General features: G+C 56.6%; 1 protein-coding gene across 1 annotated transcript; it reads right to left on the bottom strand.

The window, feature by feature from the left end:
* Positions 1-1117: 1117 nt before the first annotated feature.
* Positions 1118-17695, bottom strand: CSF2RB (colony stimulating factor 2 receptor subunit beta). Its single transcript, XM_024127136.3, has 13 exons — positions 17514-17695; positions 16423-16546; positions 13647-13837; positions 10176-10327; positions 9925-10093; positions 9242-9377; positions 8924-9081; positions 7626-7765; positions 6495-6657; positions 5374-5464; positions 5096-5153; positions 4107-4225; positions 1118-3686 (listed from the first exon to the last, which is right to left on the bottom strand). Exons 1-13 carry the CDS (start codon positions 17587-17589, stop codon positions 2558-2560), a joined length of 2706 nt encoding a protein of 901 aa, XP_023982904.1. The 5' UTR covers positions 17590-17695; the 3' UTR covers positions 1118-2557.
* Between the last annotated feature and the right edge of the window lie 1250 nt (positions 17696-18945).

Raw genomic sequence — 18945 nt, 5'->3', positions numbered from 1 at the left:
TTGCAATTTTTTCCATAAACAATGTCCAAACATTTTGGAATTCATATCTTGGACTTCTTTCTAATGCATGTAGGTCCACCTCATTCATTTTTTAAAAAACTTATTTCTTTTATTTTTATTTTTGGCTGTGTTGGGTCTTTGTTGCTGTGCACGGGCTTTCTCTATGCAGCGAGCGGGGGCTACTCTTCGTTGTGGTGCACTGGCTTCTTAGTCAGTGACTTCTCTTGTTGCAGAGCACTGGCTCTAGGCGTGCAGGCTTCAGTAGTTGTGGCACACGGGCTCAGTAGTTGTGGCTCGCGGGCTCTAGAGCGCAGGCTCCGTAGTTGTGGCGCCTGGGCTTAGTTGCTCCACGGCATGTGGGATCTTCCCGGACCAGGGCTCGAACCCGTGTCCCCTGCATTGACAGGTGGATTCTTAACCACTGCACCACCGGGGAAGTCCCCCACCTCATTCATTTTGAACACAGTATTCCACCTTAGAACGGACTCAAATGTTGTGATTAATTTCACTATCGGTGACGATTTAAATTGTTTATCATTTTCTTCGACCACAGACAATGCTGTAATGAACAGGGATTTGTGGACAAAAGGAACAAGAACATTTGCTCTGCCACCTATTAAAACATATTATAAAGCTAAAACAGTTAAAATGGTGGGGTGTTATGGAGAGGACAACTTAATAAAAAGGAAAGCCTAGAAACTGACTAAGCATACACATGGATTTTCTATATCATAAATGTGACCATTCAGATACATGGACGAAGAATGGGCAATTCAATCAACGATGCCAGAACACCCAGGCGACTCGTTTAGGGTAAACATAAAACTGGCTCTCCGTTTCACATGCATATATTCCAAAATCACTATAACTTCACATGAAAAGCTTGAAACACAGAAAGAACCAGAAAAAAATATAACTTTGGACAAATGCAATTTTGAAGCGGGGAAGGGCTTTGTCAATTTGACACCCAAAGTGGAAGCGTGAAGAAGTTCACCCGTAGATCTATCTGATCATCCAGACAAGTCTACGTTGAATACACCCAAAAGCGTCATGTACAAAATGAAGAGACAAACCACAGATGAGGAAAACAAATTTACACCATCTATGAAAGGCAGGAGCTAAACAGTTTTTAAAGCTTAATCAGAAAAAAGTGGACATCCAACACAACGAAGGCTTAGATCAGTAAAAAAAAAATACAAACGCCTAAGAAATATGAAAATATGTGCAAACATGATAGTTCTCAAATAATGCAAATTAAAACAATTTAATGCCATTTTTTTTTCATATCAGAAAGGCAAAGATTTAAAAGAACCGTGATCCCCAGCGTAAGCCAAGCCATAGCCCAAATGTCCCTCGTACGTGGCTGGTGGGTATGGGATTTGTAAGGTCTTTCTGGAGGGAGGGCAACTGGGGGATTTGGACTATAAGCCCAAGTGCACATGCCCTTGGGTCATTTTCCTTTTTCCCTTGTTGAGCAGTTCTTTCCAACTTTCCTGCAGTCGACGTGGGTTCGGGACTCCCCTCCCCTCCTGAATCTCTCCAGGCCCCACCAGCCTGGGTGTAGGAAGGAGATCACTTCAACCAGGAGCTGGCACTGTCCACTGCTCAGGTCAGTGGCCTCTACAAGATGCAGGGCCTGGGGTCCCTGAGGCTCCCCAGTCACCTCTGTGAGACTAGCAGGGCTTCCTGTGAGCTCAGAACAGTGCTTCTCACGCCATGCCCATTTCTTGGAGTGACAACGGAGGCTGGTGCTTTGCTACCATGTCTGGGGCTGCAGCGCCCGACAGAAGCGTGCTGAGTCCAGAGCTGCTCTTCCAAGCCTGAAACCTCCAAGCCCTCACCCCATGCCTTCTGCCTCCTGCCTCAGGGCTGGAATGTCTTCCCCTCCCTGCACCAGGCCACACCACAGGGTATGGCATGTGGGATCTTTGTTCCCTGAGCAGAGATTGAACCGGCGCCCCCTGCATTGGAAGGGCGGAGTCTTCTTAATCACTGGACCGCCAGGAATCCATCCTCTTTAGGGCAACTGGAATCTTGTCGTGTGCGTTCATGCCTGCCAGGGACAGACAGAAGTCCTCCACGAAACCAGACATGTCAGCATCTGAATAGGCTCGGACTGAGACATGGCATCTCAGAATAGGCTTAGCCCAGACCTCAAACTCACTCTAATAATAAATCAGTGGGAACAGAAGACAATAGGAAAAGCAGGGAAACTGGGAAAAAAGGAAAATGGTGGCAAATGAAATGAGTATGTGTATAAAGCTCTAATAATTTAGAACCTAAAAGAAGTGAATTTGAAAGGACAGTGTGTGTGTGCGTGTGCGTGTGTGTGGCAGAGAGGGAGGCAGAGAAAGAGGAGCTTGACCTTGCTGAAGGTCCAGGGACGAGGTAGATGGTTGACTTGTTTTTCCGGTCTCCATGTTACAACATGGAAACTTCTCCTTGGTTTTGCGGAAAGGACCATGGAAGGGACCAGGGGCTGGCAGGAGGGAAAGGCAGGGCGGGAGGAAAGGCAGACCCTCTCCTTCTATTCCCCTCCCTCAACATCTACAGGGTCTCAGCGCACCTCCCCAGGCCTGCTGACATCCCAAGGGGGCAGTGACAAGTAATCCTGCTGTTTCAGGGCTTTGAAGAGCTGAATGGCCGGCACCTGGGGAATGGCCTGAGCTGGGGGCTTCTTGGCCTGGAACACCTGGTTGAGGTCCCTGATCTCAGGACAGGGTCCTGGGGAAGTGGGCTTATTCTGGGGTGAGAGAGGGCCAGACCCTGGGCCAGGGAGGAAACAGTAGTCACCCACCTGCTGCAGGACGAGGAGCCCCTCAGGGGTTGGGGAGACTGAGAACACATCTGCCCGGGGTGGCCCTGGGCTCAGGACAGGACTGCTGGCTGCAGGAGGGGCAGGGGTGGCCAGAGGGGACTGGGGAAATGGGCCTGTGGTTGGAGGGAGATCCACATAGCCCTCGAACTCTGGCTTCAGTGGGGCTAGGGATCCAGGGGCACCATCAGCCAGTCCAGGACAGAGGCTGGGGTTCTGGTCTGAGGGGAGGCTCAGAGGGGGTGCCTGGGAAGGAGATGGGGCCCCTGTGGGTGGGGTGAACGTCAGATCTGCAGTGGTGACGTAACCAGTGGCCACGGGGCCTTCCTCAGGACCCCGAGAGCCAGTGGGCAGACCTGGGGGGGCCCTGTCCTTCGGGCCTTGACCACTCACCATCACCCCAGGCTCAGGAGGGGCAGGGCCTGCCCCTGGCTCCAGGGAAGGGCTCCCCTCGGTGCCTGGGCTGGACCTCAGGTCCGCATCCCTGGCTTTGCCCGGCCCCATCACCTGGGCCAGTGGGACCAGTTGCACCTGCCCCCCTGTGGGCAGACACAGGTACTCCAGGGACCCTGGGGGCTGCGGCTCCCTGCTCATGCCTGTCGGTAGGGGCCCCTGCCGGCCCACGATGTCAGGCAGGGAGCGGCTGTGGGGCGGCCCCAGGTAGGGGCCATTGAAATCAAAGCCGGAAGCCTGGCTCTCAGGCCTGCTTGCGGGGGTGGCCAGCTCGGGCGGGGGCCTGGGCGGCTGCTCCGTGCGGAGGTCCGGGGGGACCAGAGTCATGTCAGGCTCAGATGAAGAGTCACAGGCATCTTTAGGGTCCTCTGTGGTGAGAGGTGACACCTCACTGTGCCCGAAGTCTACAGGGGACGCCCTGTGGGGAGAACAAGGGCAGGGACACTGGCACCACCCTGGACAGACGCCTCAGCTCGCGCACAGCCTTCACCTCCCCCACCTGAGGGTTAGTGGTGAGCCGGCCGCGCAGGTGCTGAGGCCGTGAGGTTTCACAGATCCTCTGCCACCCAGTGGGACCAAGGCAGCGTGGCGTCTCCCTGGGCGGCAGGGCCGGGGGAGGTCGTCTGCTCCAGTCTCCGGCTCCTGGCCACGACCCTCCCTAAGCTGGGAATCGGGAAGCTCTGCCCGCCATCCAGCCGGGACGCCTCTTGCTTTGGTGCAGCCAGCCTCCAAGGAGCTGTTCGTGTTGAGCCCCGGGCCGAGGCCGCCCCCCTGAGCCCCCGATGTGCAGGAGGGAGCCAGCGTCCCACCTCCCGGGGACCCCTCGCCCGGCACTCACCCCTCCGGCTGAGGGTAGCTGCCGCCCCAGAGCGCCCGGGGGGCGTGGCTCCCGCCGCCGCCGCCGCCGCCGCCGCCGCCGCGCACGCCGTGTGGGAGCCAGAGCCCGGCGCGCCCGTTCTGCGGGGAGAGAGGGCGTTTGTGCCTGTGGGTGGGGGGGCACCCAGGAGGCGAGGTGGGGGAGGGCCTGAGGGTGGCGGGGTTCAGGAGCCCCCAGACGTGGCGGCATCTCAGCACGGGCAGCGCCGACCACGCCCTCCTGCCACCAGGAACACACGGCCAGAGCGGGGCTGGGGCCTGGCCGGGGCCCTGGGGCACCAACGACGGGCGGCCTGTTCCCACGAGGACGCCCATCCGGGCTGTCCCTGTCTCCGTGCTCACCCGTGGTCTCCTCCGCACTGGCCGGGAGACCCTCCCAAGGCAGTCCTGGCCCTGCCTGCCTGACCAGAGGGCTCCCGCGCCCCACGTGCCAGCGCCCTCCCCGGGGTCCTCTCAGCCTCCCGTGCTGCGCCCCAGACTCACCGCCCACGCCCCTCAGGTCCCTTCTCCGAGGAGTCTTGTCGCCACCCTCCGCTCGCCCTCTGCCAGCAGTGGCCTCTCCCACCTGCCCCCACCCTCCACCCTCCAGAGCTCAGCGCTGCTGTCCTGTCCTGGGGAAGCCACGCTGCTTCCCACCACCCCCCGCCCCCGCTGTGACTAAGGCTCTCCTTGCGCCGCCCCGGGTCCTGGCATCCCCTCGCCAGCCCTCTCTGCTGGTCCACGTGAGTCTCCGCGGGCGGGGTACCCTGTGCATCGGGTGGGGGGCCCAGGGGATCGCAGTGCTGGGCTTGCAGGGGCCGGCCGGGCTCTTAGAGCTTCCCAGCCCCTGCCCTGGCCACATACCACCCCTACTCAGGGCCCACCGGAAGGGGAGGAGGCCCCGGGCGTGGGGGCGTGGGCGCAGCAGCACAGGGGCCCGGCGGCTCCGCCGCCCTCCCCGCCAGCCCCTACCTGGAACAGGTGGCTCTTGCTGGGGTTGGGGATTTTCTCCTCCCACTTCTGGTTCAGCCTGGAAAGACAGCAGGGAGGTGACCGCTGCCCAAGACCTCAGGGCAGCTGCCTCGCGCTCAGGTACCGAGGTGAAAGTCAAGCCCAGGGAGAGGGCAGCTGTGACCAAGGCCCCACAGCGTGTGAGTTGCAGAGCAGAGACTGGAGAAAGTCAGCCTTGGGGTCCCTGGCATCGTCTGGGGCCCTGGGTAGCGCCCGCCCCCACCTTGGAGTCGCCTTACCTGTACCCGTAGACGCCACAGAAGCGCAGGGACACGAGCAGGGTCAAGGTGCTGATGACCAGAATGAGCGCCAGGACCCACATGGGCAGCACTTCCAGGCAGCCAGGAGGAAAAAGGAGCATTAACCACGGGGGAGGGAAAGGGCTGGGGGCTCAGGAGACGAGGTGAAGCTGGTGCCTTGGCATGCAGAGGGGGAGAAGAGGCCAGAAACAGACTAAGCAGAAGAGGGCATTTGTCTGAGCCGCCCACAGTGCTGGACGGCTGGCAGGACACAGAGGGTCAGATCCTGTCCAGTAGCAGGTGTTGCTGTAGGTGGGCAGTGACTGCAGCCAGAGGCAGTCTCAGGGCACTGCCTGAAGGAGGCAGCGTAGAAGGTGGTCATCAAGACCAGGGAGGACTGGAGAGGCCGAGACGGGGAAAGGGGTGACGGTGGAGGAACCAGAAGGTGCAAAGGCCCATCAGGGGCCCTCACAACTCTCCACTTGGCCTCAAGCCCGTCAGAGGCTGGGTGCCTCCAGGGCTCCCCTGCCCCTTCCCTAGGTCCAGGGGCCCAGCCCTTCTTTCTGCTTGGTTGGGGTCCTCTTCCTCATCTGTTTCCCTGCTACGGCTGGCTGGGACTGAGCGCCTTGCTGCCAACACTTTTCCTCTCTCTGCTACCACATCCCGGACCTTGTTCTGTACTTGTCTCCTGGTGGCCGCTATGGTGATGGTGACGGATAAATGAAATTAGCAAGTGCAGATTGAGGGAAGGTTGAGAAATCAGACCAAAGCTTTCCAATCCCAGGCCCCAGTCTGTAGCTCTTCATGGTAACAGAAAACTCAGGCTGAGTGGTCCCTGGGTAGTAGCTGCCACCAAAGCTAATGAAAGCATGGGCCATATTAATAGAGGGCTAAGGTCCAGGCTTCGGGAGACCTGTCGGTGAGACGTGCTCTCCTCTGCCCTCTCGAGACCTCGCCTGCAGTCCGTGTTGCACACCAGGTGTCACTTTCTCGTCTCTAATGACACCTGGCAGGGAAGGATGCTAGCCTGGGGTGGGGTTACATCTCATGTCCATATCATCCCCGTCCTCTGCCCAGTGGGGCTGTGCCTGGAGGGGTGAGTCGGGGCCGGGAGGACATACCCCATTCAGTGTCCCAGGAGCTCTCCTCACTCCACTCGCTCCAGATCCCGTCGTAGCCTCGGGGGTCAGGTTTGACTCTCACTCTGGCCTGGTACCTGGTGGCAGGCTCCAGAGGTGGCAGGCACATGCTGTGGGCGTTCTGGAAGTCCTCTGTCTTGGTCTCCTGTGGGTGCAGGTGTGTGAGCAGGTGTGCTGAGGTCTGGTGCACGTGGGCACAGCTATGAAGCCCTCCCGCCTCAGCACCCCAGATTTTCTGCTACCCATCAGTCGCCACCTTGTAGTCACATCCCCAGATCTGAGGCAGCATCACTCCCACCACGGAGGACCATACTCCAGTGCCCACAGAGGGACAGCACCCAGACAGGATCAGGGACAGCACCTCTTGCAATGCACCCCGTGACGTATGACAACACCGAGGCCCAGAAACCCTGAGGAGTCAGTCACCATGTCCCCCCTCAACCTCCCAGCTCCTCTTGGGACAGCCTGGATCCTAATTATGGCCTTCCCAGAGTGCAGTGCAGGATGACTGGACTCTGGACCCTTAGACAGATGTTCAGGAGCCCAGGGACCACTTCCAGCTCCACCACTGACACACCCCCTTCTGGCCTCAGTCTCCCCATTTCCAGCCTGAAGGGCTGGGCCTGGCTCCGAGGTTTCTGAACTGGCCTCTGTGGAGCCCCAGGTTCTGCCCACAGGCCCTGATAGATACCTGGGGGTGGGGGCCAGATACTGAGTCCCAGGCTGGAGCCCTGCCCGCCTCGCGGGGAGCAGCTCTCCTCTTAGCAGCTGCACATTTGCATTCTGGATGAGATTCTTGTGAAGAAACGCCCCCTTTATGACTTTTGAAAACGCTTGCTCCAGCTGTCTCGCGTCCTGATGTCTACACCTCCTTTGCGATTCAGGGTCACGTGCTCATTTTGGCCAGGTTCACATCACCTCTGTGAGTCTCAGTTCCTTCACCAAGGGAAGGGACAGTGACCTGCTGACTGCACAGGGGCATGACCAAGTCCCAGTGGCTCCCTCTGACTGGGCACCTGCTGGGAGCCAGGAACCTGGCAGGTAGCCCTCTCCCTGGTCTTTCTCACTTCCCCCTTCCCCCATCCAGGCCACTGCTCGGGCACAGGCCCTCACCTCCCATGAGGCTGCTTCTTTCTTGTACTGGACCTGGAAGATGCAAGCTATGTGTTCATAGTTCATTTTTTCTTCTTTCCAGTGCAGGATGTAGCCTTCCGTGCCCTTGGTCACGTTGAGGGTTGGGGGAGCCATCTGGACTGGAGGGAGGGAAACTTTTAGAGACCATCATTTCTAACATTCCTCCAGTGGACTATCCCTTGTGTTCCCTGCTGGTCACAGGTGCTCTCTCCGTTGACCCAGACCCCGGGTTTCACCGTCTCAGGGTCTTTGCAGCCCCACTTCACCATGTCATCTCTTTTGACCTGAGCCGCCCTTCTCTTGGGAGATGCTGAGATCCACTTGTCTTGTAGTGAGGTGACCCAAAGTATGGGTTACCCCGAGTATTTAAGTAGAAATAAAATGACTATTAATTTTTTTCTAATCTAGAGTATTGACAGCGTTCTAAGCATTATTATTAATGCTAAATCTACGTGAATTATTTCTCTCAATTCTAACAACAACCCTATGTAGTAAATACTCGATTTTTCCACTTCTCAGACAGAGAACTGAGCCCCAGAATGATCAGGTAACTTGCCAAGGACAAGCAGCTAACAAGTGGTAGAGACAAAGATTGCAGCCTGGAGGATCCCAGGAGTAGGTAGTGTATTCAAACCCAGGTGACTAGGACAAATTGGCTGCTGTCTCTGACACACACTAGAGACTGGGGAGAAGAACTTGATCATCGTGAAGCGATGCAGGAGATTCCTCTGCGTAAGGTCCTTGCTATGTACCAGGAATCAGGAAAATTAACCTGTAAGGAACTACAGTCCATTTGCATACACTCTAGTCCCCAGCTGAAGAAGTAAATCATAGATCAATTATCTTGAAGACTGAAAATATCAGTCAGGGGAGGACTTTGGAAACCTAAAAGAGAAAAATCAAATCAGGGAAAGAAAGGGAAAATTTGGTGGGAGGACCAAGAGGCCATGGGCAACAGTAGGAACTTCAGAGCAGCTGCAGAGTTGGAAGGGAAAATAGAGTTAAAAGAATAAGGTCAAAGGTTTTAGTATTGATATTCTTGAGCATATCAATTGCGTCTTCCTTCATGTAATTTACCATTGTCATTGTTGCATTATTGCTCCTTGAGAACTTCCAGGACCCATTGGAATCATGTTTGTTCAATTTGCTCCCTGGACTTTTCACTGAAAGTGACACACATGAAGACTGGGCCATGAGGAACCCTGAGTTTATATGGGTTCCAAAGGAAACAGTGCTGTCACAGGACTCTCCGTGCAGGAGGCTGGGGGCAAACTCACTGTTATCTGAGCTCTTTATAAGTTTCTCTTCCTCCTTTGGTCGAACAGAGACGATGTACTGGCTGTGGTTCCTGGGGTCAGGCACGGGAATCTGGCAGCAGTGCCGGACGTAAGGGCTGCTGGTCTCCTCCGTCTGCACTGGGGAACATTCTTGCTCCCTGAGGATCACGGCACACGTGAGGAAAGGGGAGGCAGGGCCACATGAGGGATGAGACCTCCAGATGAACTGTGGCTTCTGCTGGGCCCCCAGGAGCGGGAGGAGGCCAGGAGAGGGCTAGGCCTAGAGGAGCAGAGGGGACAGAGGCAGGGGACTCTCACCTTGCGGTGGGGCTGGACTTGTAGAAGAGGGCGAAGAAGACCGAGCTGGTCACCTCGGACCTCACTTCCCAGGAGCAGCTGAGCAGGGCAGCCCCGTCGAAGAAGCACTGGAGGTTCTGGGGCTGGGACTCGTTCCCTGGGAGGGAGACAGCCCCTCATTCAGTCCTCATTCATTCATTCCCTGACCCTCAGTGGGCCCACCAGGAGGCTCATCACAGAGAGATCATGGGGCCAAAAAGACCGGGGGTTAAGCTCAGCCCGAAGGGCCAGCTGTGTAAACACAGGTCAGAGAGTGAATTCTGTGAGCCTTCACACCCCCCTGTGCAAAGCTGGGAGGGCATGTCAGCCTCAGGGTTTGGGGCTTTAACACAATCACGTTGGGATGTCTGCGTATGGTGCAGCTCTCACGAAAACACAGGCGCTCATATGCCATTGTGATTAAATTGTAATTGTTCCCCCACAGAAAGTGGGCAACAAACTGGGGCCCAAAAGTGAGTCAGATGCAGCCGCTGCCTGTGCAGAGTCACAGTAGGGACGGGGCGGGCCAGGGAAGTCACTGTGAACACATGGCTCAGAGCCTCCGTGGATCCCACGGTGCGGACCCTTGGGACGCCTTCTGTCCAGGAGCTGTAATGAGCTGCCCTCCCCACAGGGGGGCAGCGTCCCAATTCCGACTCTGTTACCTGGCGGGGAGGCCCAGCGAACCTCCGTGCTCCACTGGCTGGGCCGTCCCGAGAGCCGCGAGCCCGGGGCCAGCCTGGTGCGCACTCGGGCCACATAGGTGCTGCTGGGCATGAGGTGCTCTGGCCCCAGGATGGCCCGGGAGGAGCTGGAGTAGATGGTGGGGGCGTCCTGGGGGAGAGAGGGGCTGCTGGAGCAGGGCCAGCTGGGCCAGGTCCCCGTGGGCGCAGGGCACAGCTGGTGGGGTCCCTACCTCCCAGGAGTCCTGAAGCCGCCTGTAAACCACCTCAAACTCCAGGCTGGACAGCCAGTGGCTCTGGGAACCCCCATGGGCCACACTCCAGGACAGCAGGAAACCGTCCCCAGCAGCACTGATGTTGAGGTCCTTGGGTGCGGGGGGCTGCACTGGAGGGAGAGGAAGGAAAGGGTCCCTAAGGGGCTGGACGACTGTGTGGGAGGTTCAGGGCCTGCATGGCCCACGTGTGGACAGACCCGGGTTCCAGGCCAAGCACTGCCCCCGCGGACTGAGCGACCTTGGACAGACCCCTCACCTCTGTGGGCCTCAGACCTTCATCTGCTGAATCGTGAGGCTTCAACGTGTATGTGAATGAAGATGTGCAGATTGCTGGGCGCACAGAACATAAGCGCATACAAAGTGCTGGCGGTTACACTCCAAGTGGAGCTTCCTTCTGTCCCCACTGCCCATGAGGAGGTCTGTGTGGCCTCCTTCCCAGCAGAGGACGCTGTGACTCATGTTACTCCCTCTCCTGTCCACACTTTCTTATTTCCGGAGTCCAGTGTCATCCTGCACTTCTCAGTGCCCAGCAGACATGTCTCCTCTTCTAGAACATTCTTGGACCCCTCCCCCAGGCAGAATCCCTTGCTCCTTTTCCTGCCCCACCATAGCCCTCTGTATGATCCTTATAGCCCTGGAGGATATAGATGCTTCCACATCTGTCCCCTCAAGTAGTCCAGGAGCTTGTGGCTGTCAGGGGTGGGGTCCTGACCCCCTCGCCTCTCCCCAGGGCCTGAGATGAGCGGTTCATTGAATATGGGGACGAAGTGAATGAATCAGTGAAGGAATAAATGAATGAGTACATGTAGGTCCACCTTCAGAGACTTTTCATGAACTCATTCCATCACCAACAGCAAGCAGACACCTGCTGGCACCTACAGGACTGGGTGAGCAGATTCATCCGTGAATGGCATGGCTGCAGACTTCCTGAAGCTTCTATATCTGAATGCTGAGAGTTGACGTTCCAACCCAAAAAAATCCATAAGAGCCAAGCCAGATGTCAATATGCTATGCCTGACAGGGAACAGGGCACGAGAGAGCATGTCAGAGCTGGAGCCTCAGAAAATCTTCAGTCCGGAATGGCAGATACAGAGCACTGCTGCCCCAGCCCCAGCCCCAGCCGGCATCACTAATCAATCATGCACTCCTAGCCCCTGAGCCTGTCATGCAGTGGGACTCCTTGTCAGCCTGGAGCTCTAGGAAGCTCCTCCCAACTGAACAGACTGGGAAACCGATGGAAAACCTATTCATCCAACCTGAGAGATGTAGTCCATGAGCTCATTTCACAGATGGAGGTGACACAGGAAGTGAAATATTCAGATCCCCACATGTGCAACCTCAGACCAGATCAGATGCACATCTCTCGGTTCCCCAGCACCTCAAGGCCTCCCTGAATCATTGCCTAAATGGTTTGGGCTAAAACTGAACTTCCCACTCTACGCCCTCCCCATTTCTACGTCCCCATCTCAACCATGACACCTGTCATCACCCCATAAGCGTCACAGGGCCAGGGACACTGATGGCTTGTTCACTGCTTTCCTGTATGTGCAAGTGTTCTGTTGAAGAGCGGATTAATGAATGAATTGCTTGTATATCCTGACTTTGATTTGTATCCCTCCAATTTCCCATCCCTTGGCCATACGGCAGTTGAATCCCTATCATTTCTCTCTGGGATGAGTACCTTAGGTCACATTCTGTTCTCCGTCCTCCCACCGCATCCTGTCGCCTGCCGTCTACACTGTACATCACCCACCTCTGACATCCTCACACCCACATCTGATCATGACATGCCCTTTCAGTGGCTCTCCATTGTCTAGATGTTGACCCCTAAACAACTCCTTTGCAGAACACAGAAGCCTCTCCAGGTCAGGCCCCTGCCTTCCCTACCCCCCTCCTTACCACTGCCCAGTCCTCTTGAAGTTGACGCTTCTGTGGTTTTCCCAACCTGCCGCGTCTTCCTGAGTCGCCCAGCCTTTGCACACACTCCTTGCTCTGCCCAGGATGCTCTTCTCACTCTCCTCCCTCCCACCCTTCAGATCTCCCTGCAAAGCTCCCTCCTTGGGGAAGCCTGTCCTGACCTCCCAGGGACTCCTTGTCCACTGCCCCTCGGCACGTGGCACGCACCCGCCTTCAGTAAGTGATCACACCCGACAACATCTCGTGTGTCCTGCCCTGTACGCTCTGAGCTCCACCGGGACGGGACTCCTTCTCATCCATCAGACACATATTTTGAGACATTGTGTGGAGTGAATTCATCACAGCCTAACCCAACCCCTCCTCCAGGCAACAGCTCTGTGCTGCTGGGATGAACAGAGGCAGGAAGCAAAGGCTGGAGCCCCTTCCCATCCGGCACTTGCAAGGAGCAGCAGGTGGCCCAGGCTTTGGGATCCAGGACAATAAATTCAGACACTAGCATCTGAGTCCCTAAGCTTGGGCAAGTTCCTGCTCTCTCAGCCTGTTTCATCATCTGTGAAATGGGGTAAAAAGTAGTGCATGACACCACACATTATTGTAATGATTAAATAAGATCAAGTAGTGTTTCCTGCAGATTTCTTGCCACGTCAATAGTGCGTGACACCACACATTATTGTAATGATTAAATAAGATCAAATAGTGTTTCCTGCAGATTTCTTGCCATGTCAATAGTGCACGACACCACACATTATTGTAATGATTAAATAAGATCAAGTAGTGTTTCCTGCAGATTTCTTGCCATGTCAATACTAATTTTTAAAAATGACCCCATGTTTATTTCAGGATCATTCTAAGCACAAATATAATTGAATTAATGTGATGAAAGTGCTGGTTATATGTCTGTCTGAGTTGCAGTTAAATGAAGCCTGACTATTTATATAAAATGATCATCGACTCCCGCCCAAGACCATTGACTTTCTTAGGCTCTGTGGACACGCAGCGCACACACTAGGGGCCACGCAGCGAGGGCAGTAAGGGGGTGACCTCCATCTCCAACGTGCAGGGAGCACTCGGCAAGTCCAGCCCATCTCTGTCACGATGGTTCATGGTGGCACTTCGGAAAAGTTACGTATTTGCTCTGGGTCTCAAGTGCCTCATCTATTAAATGGGTCGTCACAGACGTTCCATGAGACCAAATTGATGAAAGAATAACGTTTGTATCTGACTAGGAAGGACTGTTCTTCTAGAGGGGAAGCCTCAGGTCCGGAAGGCAATAACTTGGCAGGTGCTGGAGCATCTGGGAGGGGGTGGGTACCTTTGGCTGGGGCTCCTCACCTTGAACCTGCCCCAGTGCCTCCATCTAAGGAGACCGTATCCTCTTCCCCCAAGAACCAAACCCAACTCAAGCTGGTGTCTACACCCCTTGAAGGATCTCCCTCCCTGGCCCATCTCTTGCAGCCTGGACACCCCTGTCCACGCAGGGGACCACCCTTGGCCAGGGCCCCCAGGCCTCACCATGCTGACTCAGAGTAACGGTGAGCTGGGCGCCCAGAGGCTGGTCCGGTCGGAATGAGAAGTAGTCACGGTCAGCAATGACGAAAACTTCGTAGGGAATGACACATTTTCTGGGCACACAGCCGGGACAATGGCCATCGAACCAGGGCATGCCATCACTGAGATCGCAGGACACTGGCTGTGGAAGGCCCCTGTCAGGAGAGGATGCAGCTTAGCCCAGAGAGAAGAAGAAGCACCCAGTCACAAGCATTGCTGAGTGGTTCCCATGTGTAAGGCTTTGTTTAGGATCGGGGGGCCTGGCGGGGAACAGAACACACACACATCCCTGCCAACACAGCTGACATCCTAATAGAGGGAGACACACGTGAAACAACTGAAGAAACTAGGGTGTGTGTCAAATGGAGAAAACTGTGCATAGACAAGTCAAGAGGGAAAGAGGTATGAAGAGGCCAGAAGGGCTGGGTTGGGGATACAGTTTGAAATAAGGGAGGCGGGAAAGGTCTCTTAGAAAAGGCGACATCTGAGCAGAAACTTGAAGGAGATGAGAGAGGACTCCATGCGGATTCTGAAAGGGGATTTCGGGCAAAGGGGATTTCAGTTAAAGGGAATAGCAAGTGCAAAGGCCCTGGGGTAGGCACAGGTTTGGAGTGCTGTATAAGTAGGCAGTTAACCAGTGTGCACAGAGTAGAGATGTAAGGGTGGGAGGTCTAGAAGCCTAGTTGTGGGAGGTGATGGGAGGCCGGTGCTCAAAAGGAATTTAAGGAAATTTGATTATTTTGATTTCACTGGAACTGGGGACAATTCAGTTATGAGCAAAGGAGTGACATTTTGGCATGCTTTGAAAGGATTCCTCTGGCTCCTGGGCTGTGGATACATTGGGTTGCAGGGGGTGGCAATATTGGAAGTGAAGGGACCAGTTAGGAGGCTTTTGGACTATCTCAGTGATAGGAAGTGTTTTGAACCATGGTGTTAGCCAGATTCACATTCTATTTGAAGATTAAGTTGACAGCATTTGCTGATGGATTGAATGCTGTGGTGGAGAAGGAAAGGAGGGAAAGGTGACTGAAAAACAAAACCCAAAAAATAAAAAACCTCCCATTTGTCTGGCTTGAGCCCCTAGGAGCTCGCATTTAGTGAACTGAGATGAGGATCTGGAACAGGGACCTTCTTTGGGGGGCAGAGCAGGAATGTGGTTTGGGACATTTGGAGTTGAAGACACCTATAAGAGATGATGTGGAGAGGCAAGTGCACCTACAGGTCTGGAACTTGGGGGAAGATCTGGGCTGGAGAGAGCGTGTAAGGGTCATAGCCATAGTCTGAGGCTGGATCTCTGCCATTGGATCCGGATACAAGAGTGCAGGTCCAAGAGCCCTGGGACATCTCACTCTTCAGGGAAGAGACACAAGAAGAGAACAGACTAGGAGATGGAAAAGGGTGGGCCAAGGAGACAGGGGGAAAGACCAGGATGCTGGCCAGGGTTAGGGGAGGGAGGTACTTCAGCAGAACCCCATGCTCAGGCCAAGTCAGTCCCAGTCAGGTGCTACCTACAGGTCCGTAGGGAGAAGGCTGGGACTGACCGTTGATTTAGCACCAGGAAAGGCAGTGCTGACTTCAGCAGGAACAGTTTAAGTGACCTGGTGGGGGCAGCAGAGTCCTTGGGGAGTGGGTTCAGGAGGGTGTAACTGAGAGACCCTGGCTACAGGGGTCTAGACAACCCTTTAGAGGAGGTTGCCTCAGAGGGAAGCAGAGGACAGAAGGGCCCGGATGCAGGAGATGGGGCTCAGGAGGCTCTGGGGCTGCAGACTGGTTGGCATCTGAAAGTGGATCCCGGGAGCGGGCCCGTCGATGGCACGGGGACAGTGGGGACTGTGGTGGCAGCGATGTCCTTGAGCAGCAAGACCAGGTGGGACCCCAGCTGCAGCCTCAGACAGCCCTGGGACAGGGCAGATCCTGCAGGGCGGGGCCGGGTAGGCAGCAGACGTGTGAGGTGGGGGGCTAGGGGTCGGGGTGGGAGGATCTGTTGTCCCCAAGCAGAAGGAAGTGGGTCACAGCTAAGGGTGGGAGGTGGGGTGGGGGCTGAGGACAGCAGACAAGGAAGTCTGAGGCTCCCGGGAGGGCAGGGGAGAGAGCGGAATTGCAGTGACGCCGTGGGGTGAGAGCGGCTCCTTCCCAGGGGCGGCCTCCAGGGGACACCCCAGACCCTGTGATGCCCGCTGTTTCATTATTTCTATGACGGTGAGTCAGACTCTCACCAAATCCCAGAATGGTGGGAGCACCTTCCCAAATGGGGTAGGCCCCGGAGACCCTGTGAGGAGAGAGGAGAAACCGCCACTCTGGAGGTGGCAGGGCCCGGGGGGCACGTGGAGCCCAGCCATGCAGGCTGGACGCAGGACACTGGTCCCGCTCAGGCCACTTCCCCACCGTGTGGCCTGGGGGAGGGACCTCACCTCCAGGGCCTCGGTTTCCTCATCATATCCCTGCCCGCCTCACAGGGAGGATGAACCGAGATGGATTTCTGCCCGGTGATCTTGTTCAATTGTGACAAAACAAGAGAAGATGATCGCCATCACCATCATAACAAAGATATGAACACAGGAGGCTCTTCCCCCAAACCTGATGTCAGACACCAGCCCGCGGGCGTGGCAGGCCGCCTGGTGGGGCAGCAGCCCCTGGGCAGGGACCTCCCCGCCCCGCCCCCGGCCAGCCCCGACCCCCCGCACAGTCCCCACAGCAGAGGCCCCTCCTGCCCTCCGGCCCCAGGCCCGGCCTCACTCGCCTGTTCAGCCTGCGGTGGAGGGTCACGTTGACCAGGCGCTGGGCGTCCTGGGTGTCCGCCCACCTGCAGACGATGCGGCTGGTGTAGTCGTTATGGCAGCGCAGGGTCTGCAGGGGGAAGGTCCCTGACAGGGGGAGGCAGACAGGGGGTCACACCTCTCCCCTCCAGATGTCCCTTGTCACCGCCCCTCCCAGCCCCTCCTGGTGCGTGGCACTGGGGAGGCATCTCCCAGAGTCCCGTAGAGGCTCCTGGAGGCCCCACAGAGGTCCCCAGGAGCCCTGGGCGGGGCTGGGGGCTCTGCAGCTGTGAGGGTGCCAGCCGCGGACCCTCCTGTCTGCACAGAAACACACAGTCTAGTTGATTCACAGTATATGTCCTGAGCCCCCCTCGCCCTGCTCCTGGAACAGGGCCCCTCTCACCCCAGGGTGGGGACACGCGTGAGGCACAGGCCCTGCCCCTGGGCCCCCGGGCGGGTGCAGCCTGGAGCAGAGGCACAAACCCACCCCTCAGGGGCCGTGTGGCAGCGCCCCACTCCGGGTTGCCCCCACCCTGCTCTTGTGGTCAGCTGCTGGGAAAGGCAGCGTGGTCTCCAGGGTTATCCGGGGAGCCAAGTTCTCAGCGAGCCCTTGGGGAGGGGCGTTCACGGACCTGAAGAGCCCGGGGAGCATCTCAGCAGGGCCTCCAGGCAGGAGGAGAGACCCCCTAGGCCGAGGGTCCCCAGGAGCAAAGGTGCCGAGGTGGGAACTGGTTAAGGCCGTCTAGGTGCTGATGTCTGGGGGCGACGGAGGGTCAGAGAAAGGACTGGAATGGCCAGCCAGGAGGTCAGAGGCCTCAAATGCCGCAGTGAGAAATGTGGGCAGAGAAGCCCCACAACCGGGGAGGGCCTTTACAGGAGGCCAGAGAAGAATGAGCGGGAGTGTTAGAGGAGGGAAGCGGGGACTCCAGGGACGACCAGGACAGAGAAATAGCAGGGGTTGCGGGGGCCAAGAAGGAAGGGAGAGAAGGCTGCAGCATAGGGTCTGGAGCTTCCTCGGGGATGGGGCCCAGCAGGGAGGAGGGGGAGGGGGAGGGGAGGGAGCGATCGGGCTCACCTTGGGCCCCTGCCACGCAGGGCCCCCAGCAGAGCAGCAGCAGGGCGAGGGGGAGCCCCCCCCGGGGCAGCGCCATCTCTGGAGTCAGCCCTGGAGGAGCAGGTGGCTGGCTCAGGTGGGTCCAGGTCTGGGTAGGGTCTGGACTCCTCACTGTTCTAGAATCTTGTGTTCCTCCCCAGCTGGGGGCCAGGCCAGACCTATGTCCTCGGCTCTTGGGGATCCTCTCTCCAGGACCCTGCCTCTTCTAGGCCTGCGGAAGGAAGCGTCAGCCCTTGGGACTCGGCCCACGTGGTGGGGCGGACCCAGGAGTGGCTCTGATGCCCGGGCTCCAGCTCCCACTGCCGCCTCAGCCTGGCACCTGCGACAGTCCCTCCTCCTCAGCCTCAGTGCCCGGGACGTGACGGTGAGGGAGATGCACTTAATGGCCTCTGAAGATGTGGGTTCCCGCTGGATCGCACATTGGGTACCCCGTGCACCGGTGCTGAGAAAAATCTAAGAGGTATTTGATTTGTCCCCTGGTCCCCCTGGTACTGACCCACATCTGCTTGGGGGAGTCACCGGGTGTTGGGAGTGTGATCCTCCTCTGGCTGTGAGCACACGCACGCGCTCACACGCACGCAGGGGCCTGGGACTCTCCCTGCCCTTTTCCATTTACCTCATTCCTCTCACACCACCCCCTGAGAGGCCAGTTCCCTTTTCTCCGCAGAAGAGTGGGGATTTCCTTTTTTCATTTCATCCAGCCCTGGGAAGTACCAGGAGAGTAGAACAGAGAGAACTGTGACTCCTTTTCTGCCCATAAGATTGCCTAAAACTTCACTCAAGCTGTACACATGCACAGCAGAAGTTGTCTTGCTGGGAAAAGCACGGCCCTGGGCTCAGCCAAACGGACTCGCAACACAGGCTGTGCCCCTCCTGTGCGCTGGCTGACTCACCAATGCCCCCTGAACCTTGCTCTCTGCATCTGTGAAATAAGCACAACCCAACATATCTCCCATGGTGGTCGTGAGGAGAACCAAACTCAATGATGTTTACAGGGTGGTTAGTCCAGGAAGTGCTCTGGAAGGAAGAGTGGGTTTGTCTGGAGCTGGGGGACAGTATTGTCCACTTTAGGTCCTGCAGGGGGCAATGCCATGGCAGGCTTGGGCGAGTCTGTTTGAGCTGGGGCAGCTTGCTCTGCCTACCTGTAACTTGCCTAAAAACTCAGAGCTTCTCTTTGGGTCTTAGCACAAATGTAAATACTGCATGTGTAAAGAGGTCAATTCATCTGAAAGTCAGTTATAGGTTTAACACAATTCTAATAAAAAAGTAACAAGATTTTTTTTTTTTTGCGGGAACTCAGAAGAAAAAATATATATATGTGAGGACAGTTAATGAGACTTTTTAAAATAAGGGGTCTCATAGAAAACAAACTTATGGTTACCAAAGGGGAAGT

This window comes from Physeter macrocephalus, unplaced genomic scaffold (genome assembly GCF_002837175.3).
Source record: "Physeter macrocephalus isolate SW-GA unplaced genomic scaffold, ASM283717v5 random_612, whole genome shotgun sequence".
NCBI lineage: Eukaryota > Metazoa > Chordata > Mammalia > Artiodactyla > Physeteridae > Physeter > Physeter macrocephalus.
This window is presented reverse-complemented; position numbering and strand designations above follow the sequence as displayed.

What these genes read in the sequence shown, in the direction of transcription:
- CSF2RB (XM_024127136.3), bottom strand. Translation starts at nt 17,589, where the DNA reads ATGGCGCTGCCCCGGGGGGGGCTCCCCCTCGCCCTGCTGCTGCTCTGC. An exon ending in CTGCGTGGCAGGGGCCCAAG is followed by an intron (nt 16,547 to 17,513) that starts GTGAGCCCGATC and finishes TCCCCCTGTCAG; the next exon opens with GGACCTTCCCCCTGCAGACC. An exon ending in GCAAGAGCCACCTGTTCCAG is followed by an intron (nt 4,226 to 5,095) that starts GTAGGGGCTGGC and finishes CTCTCCCCGCAG; the next exon opens with AACGGGCGCGCCGGGCTCTG.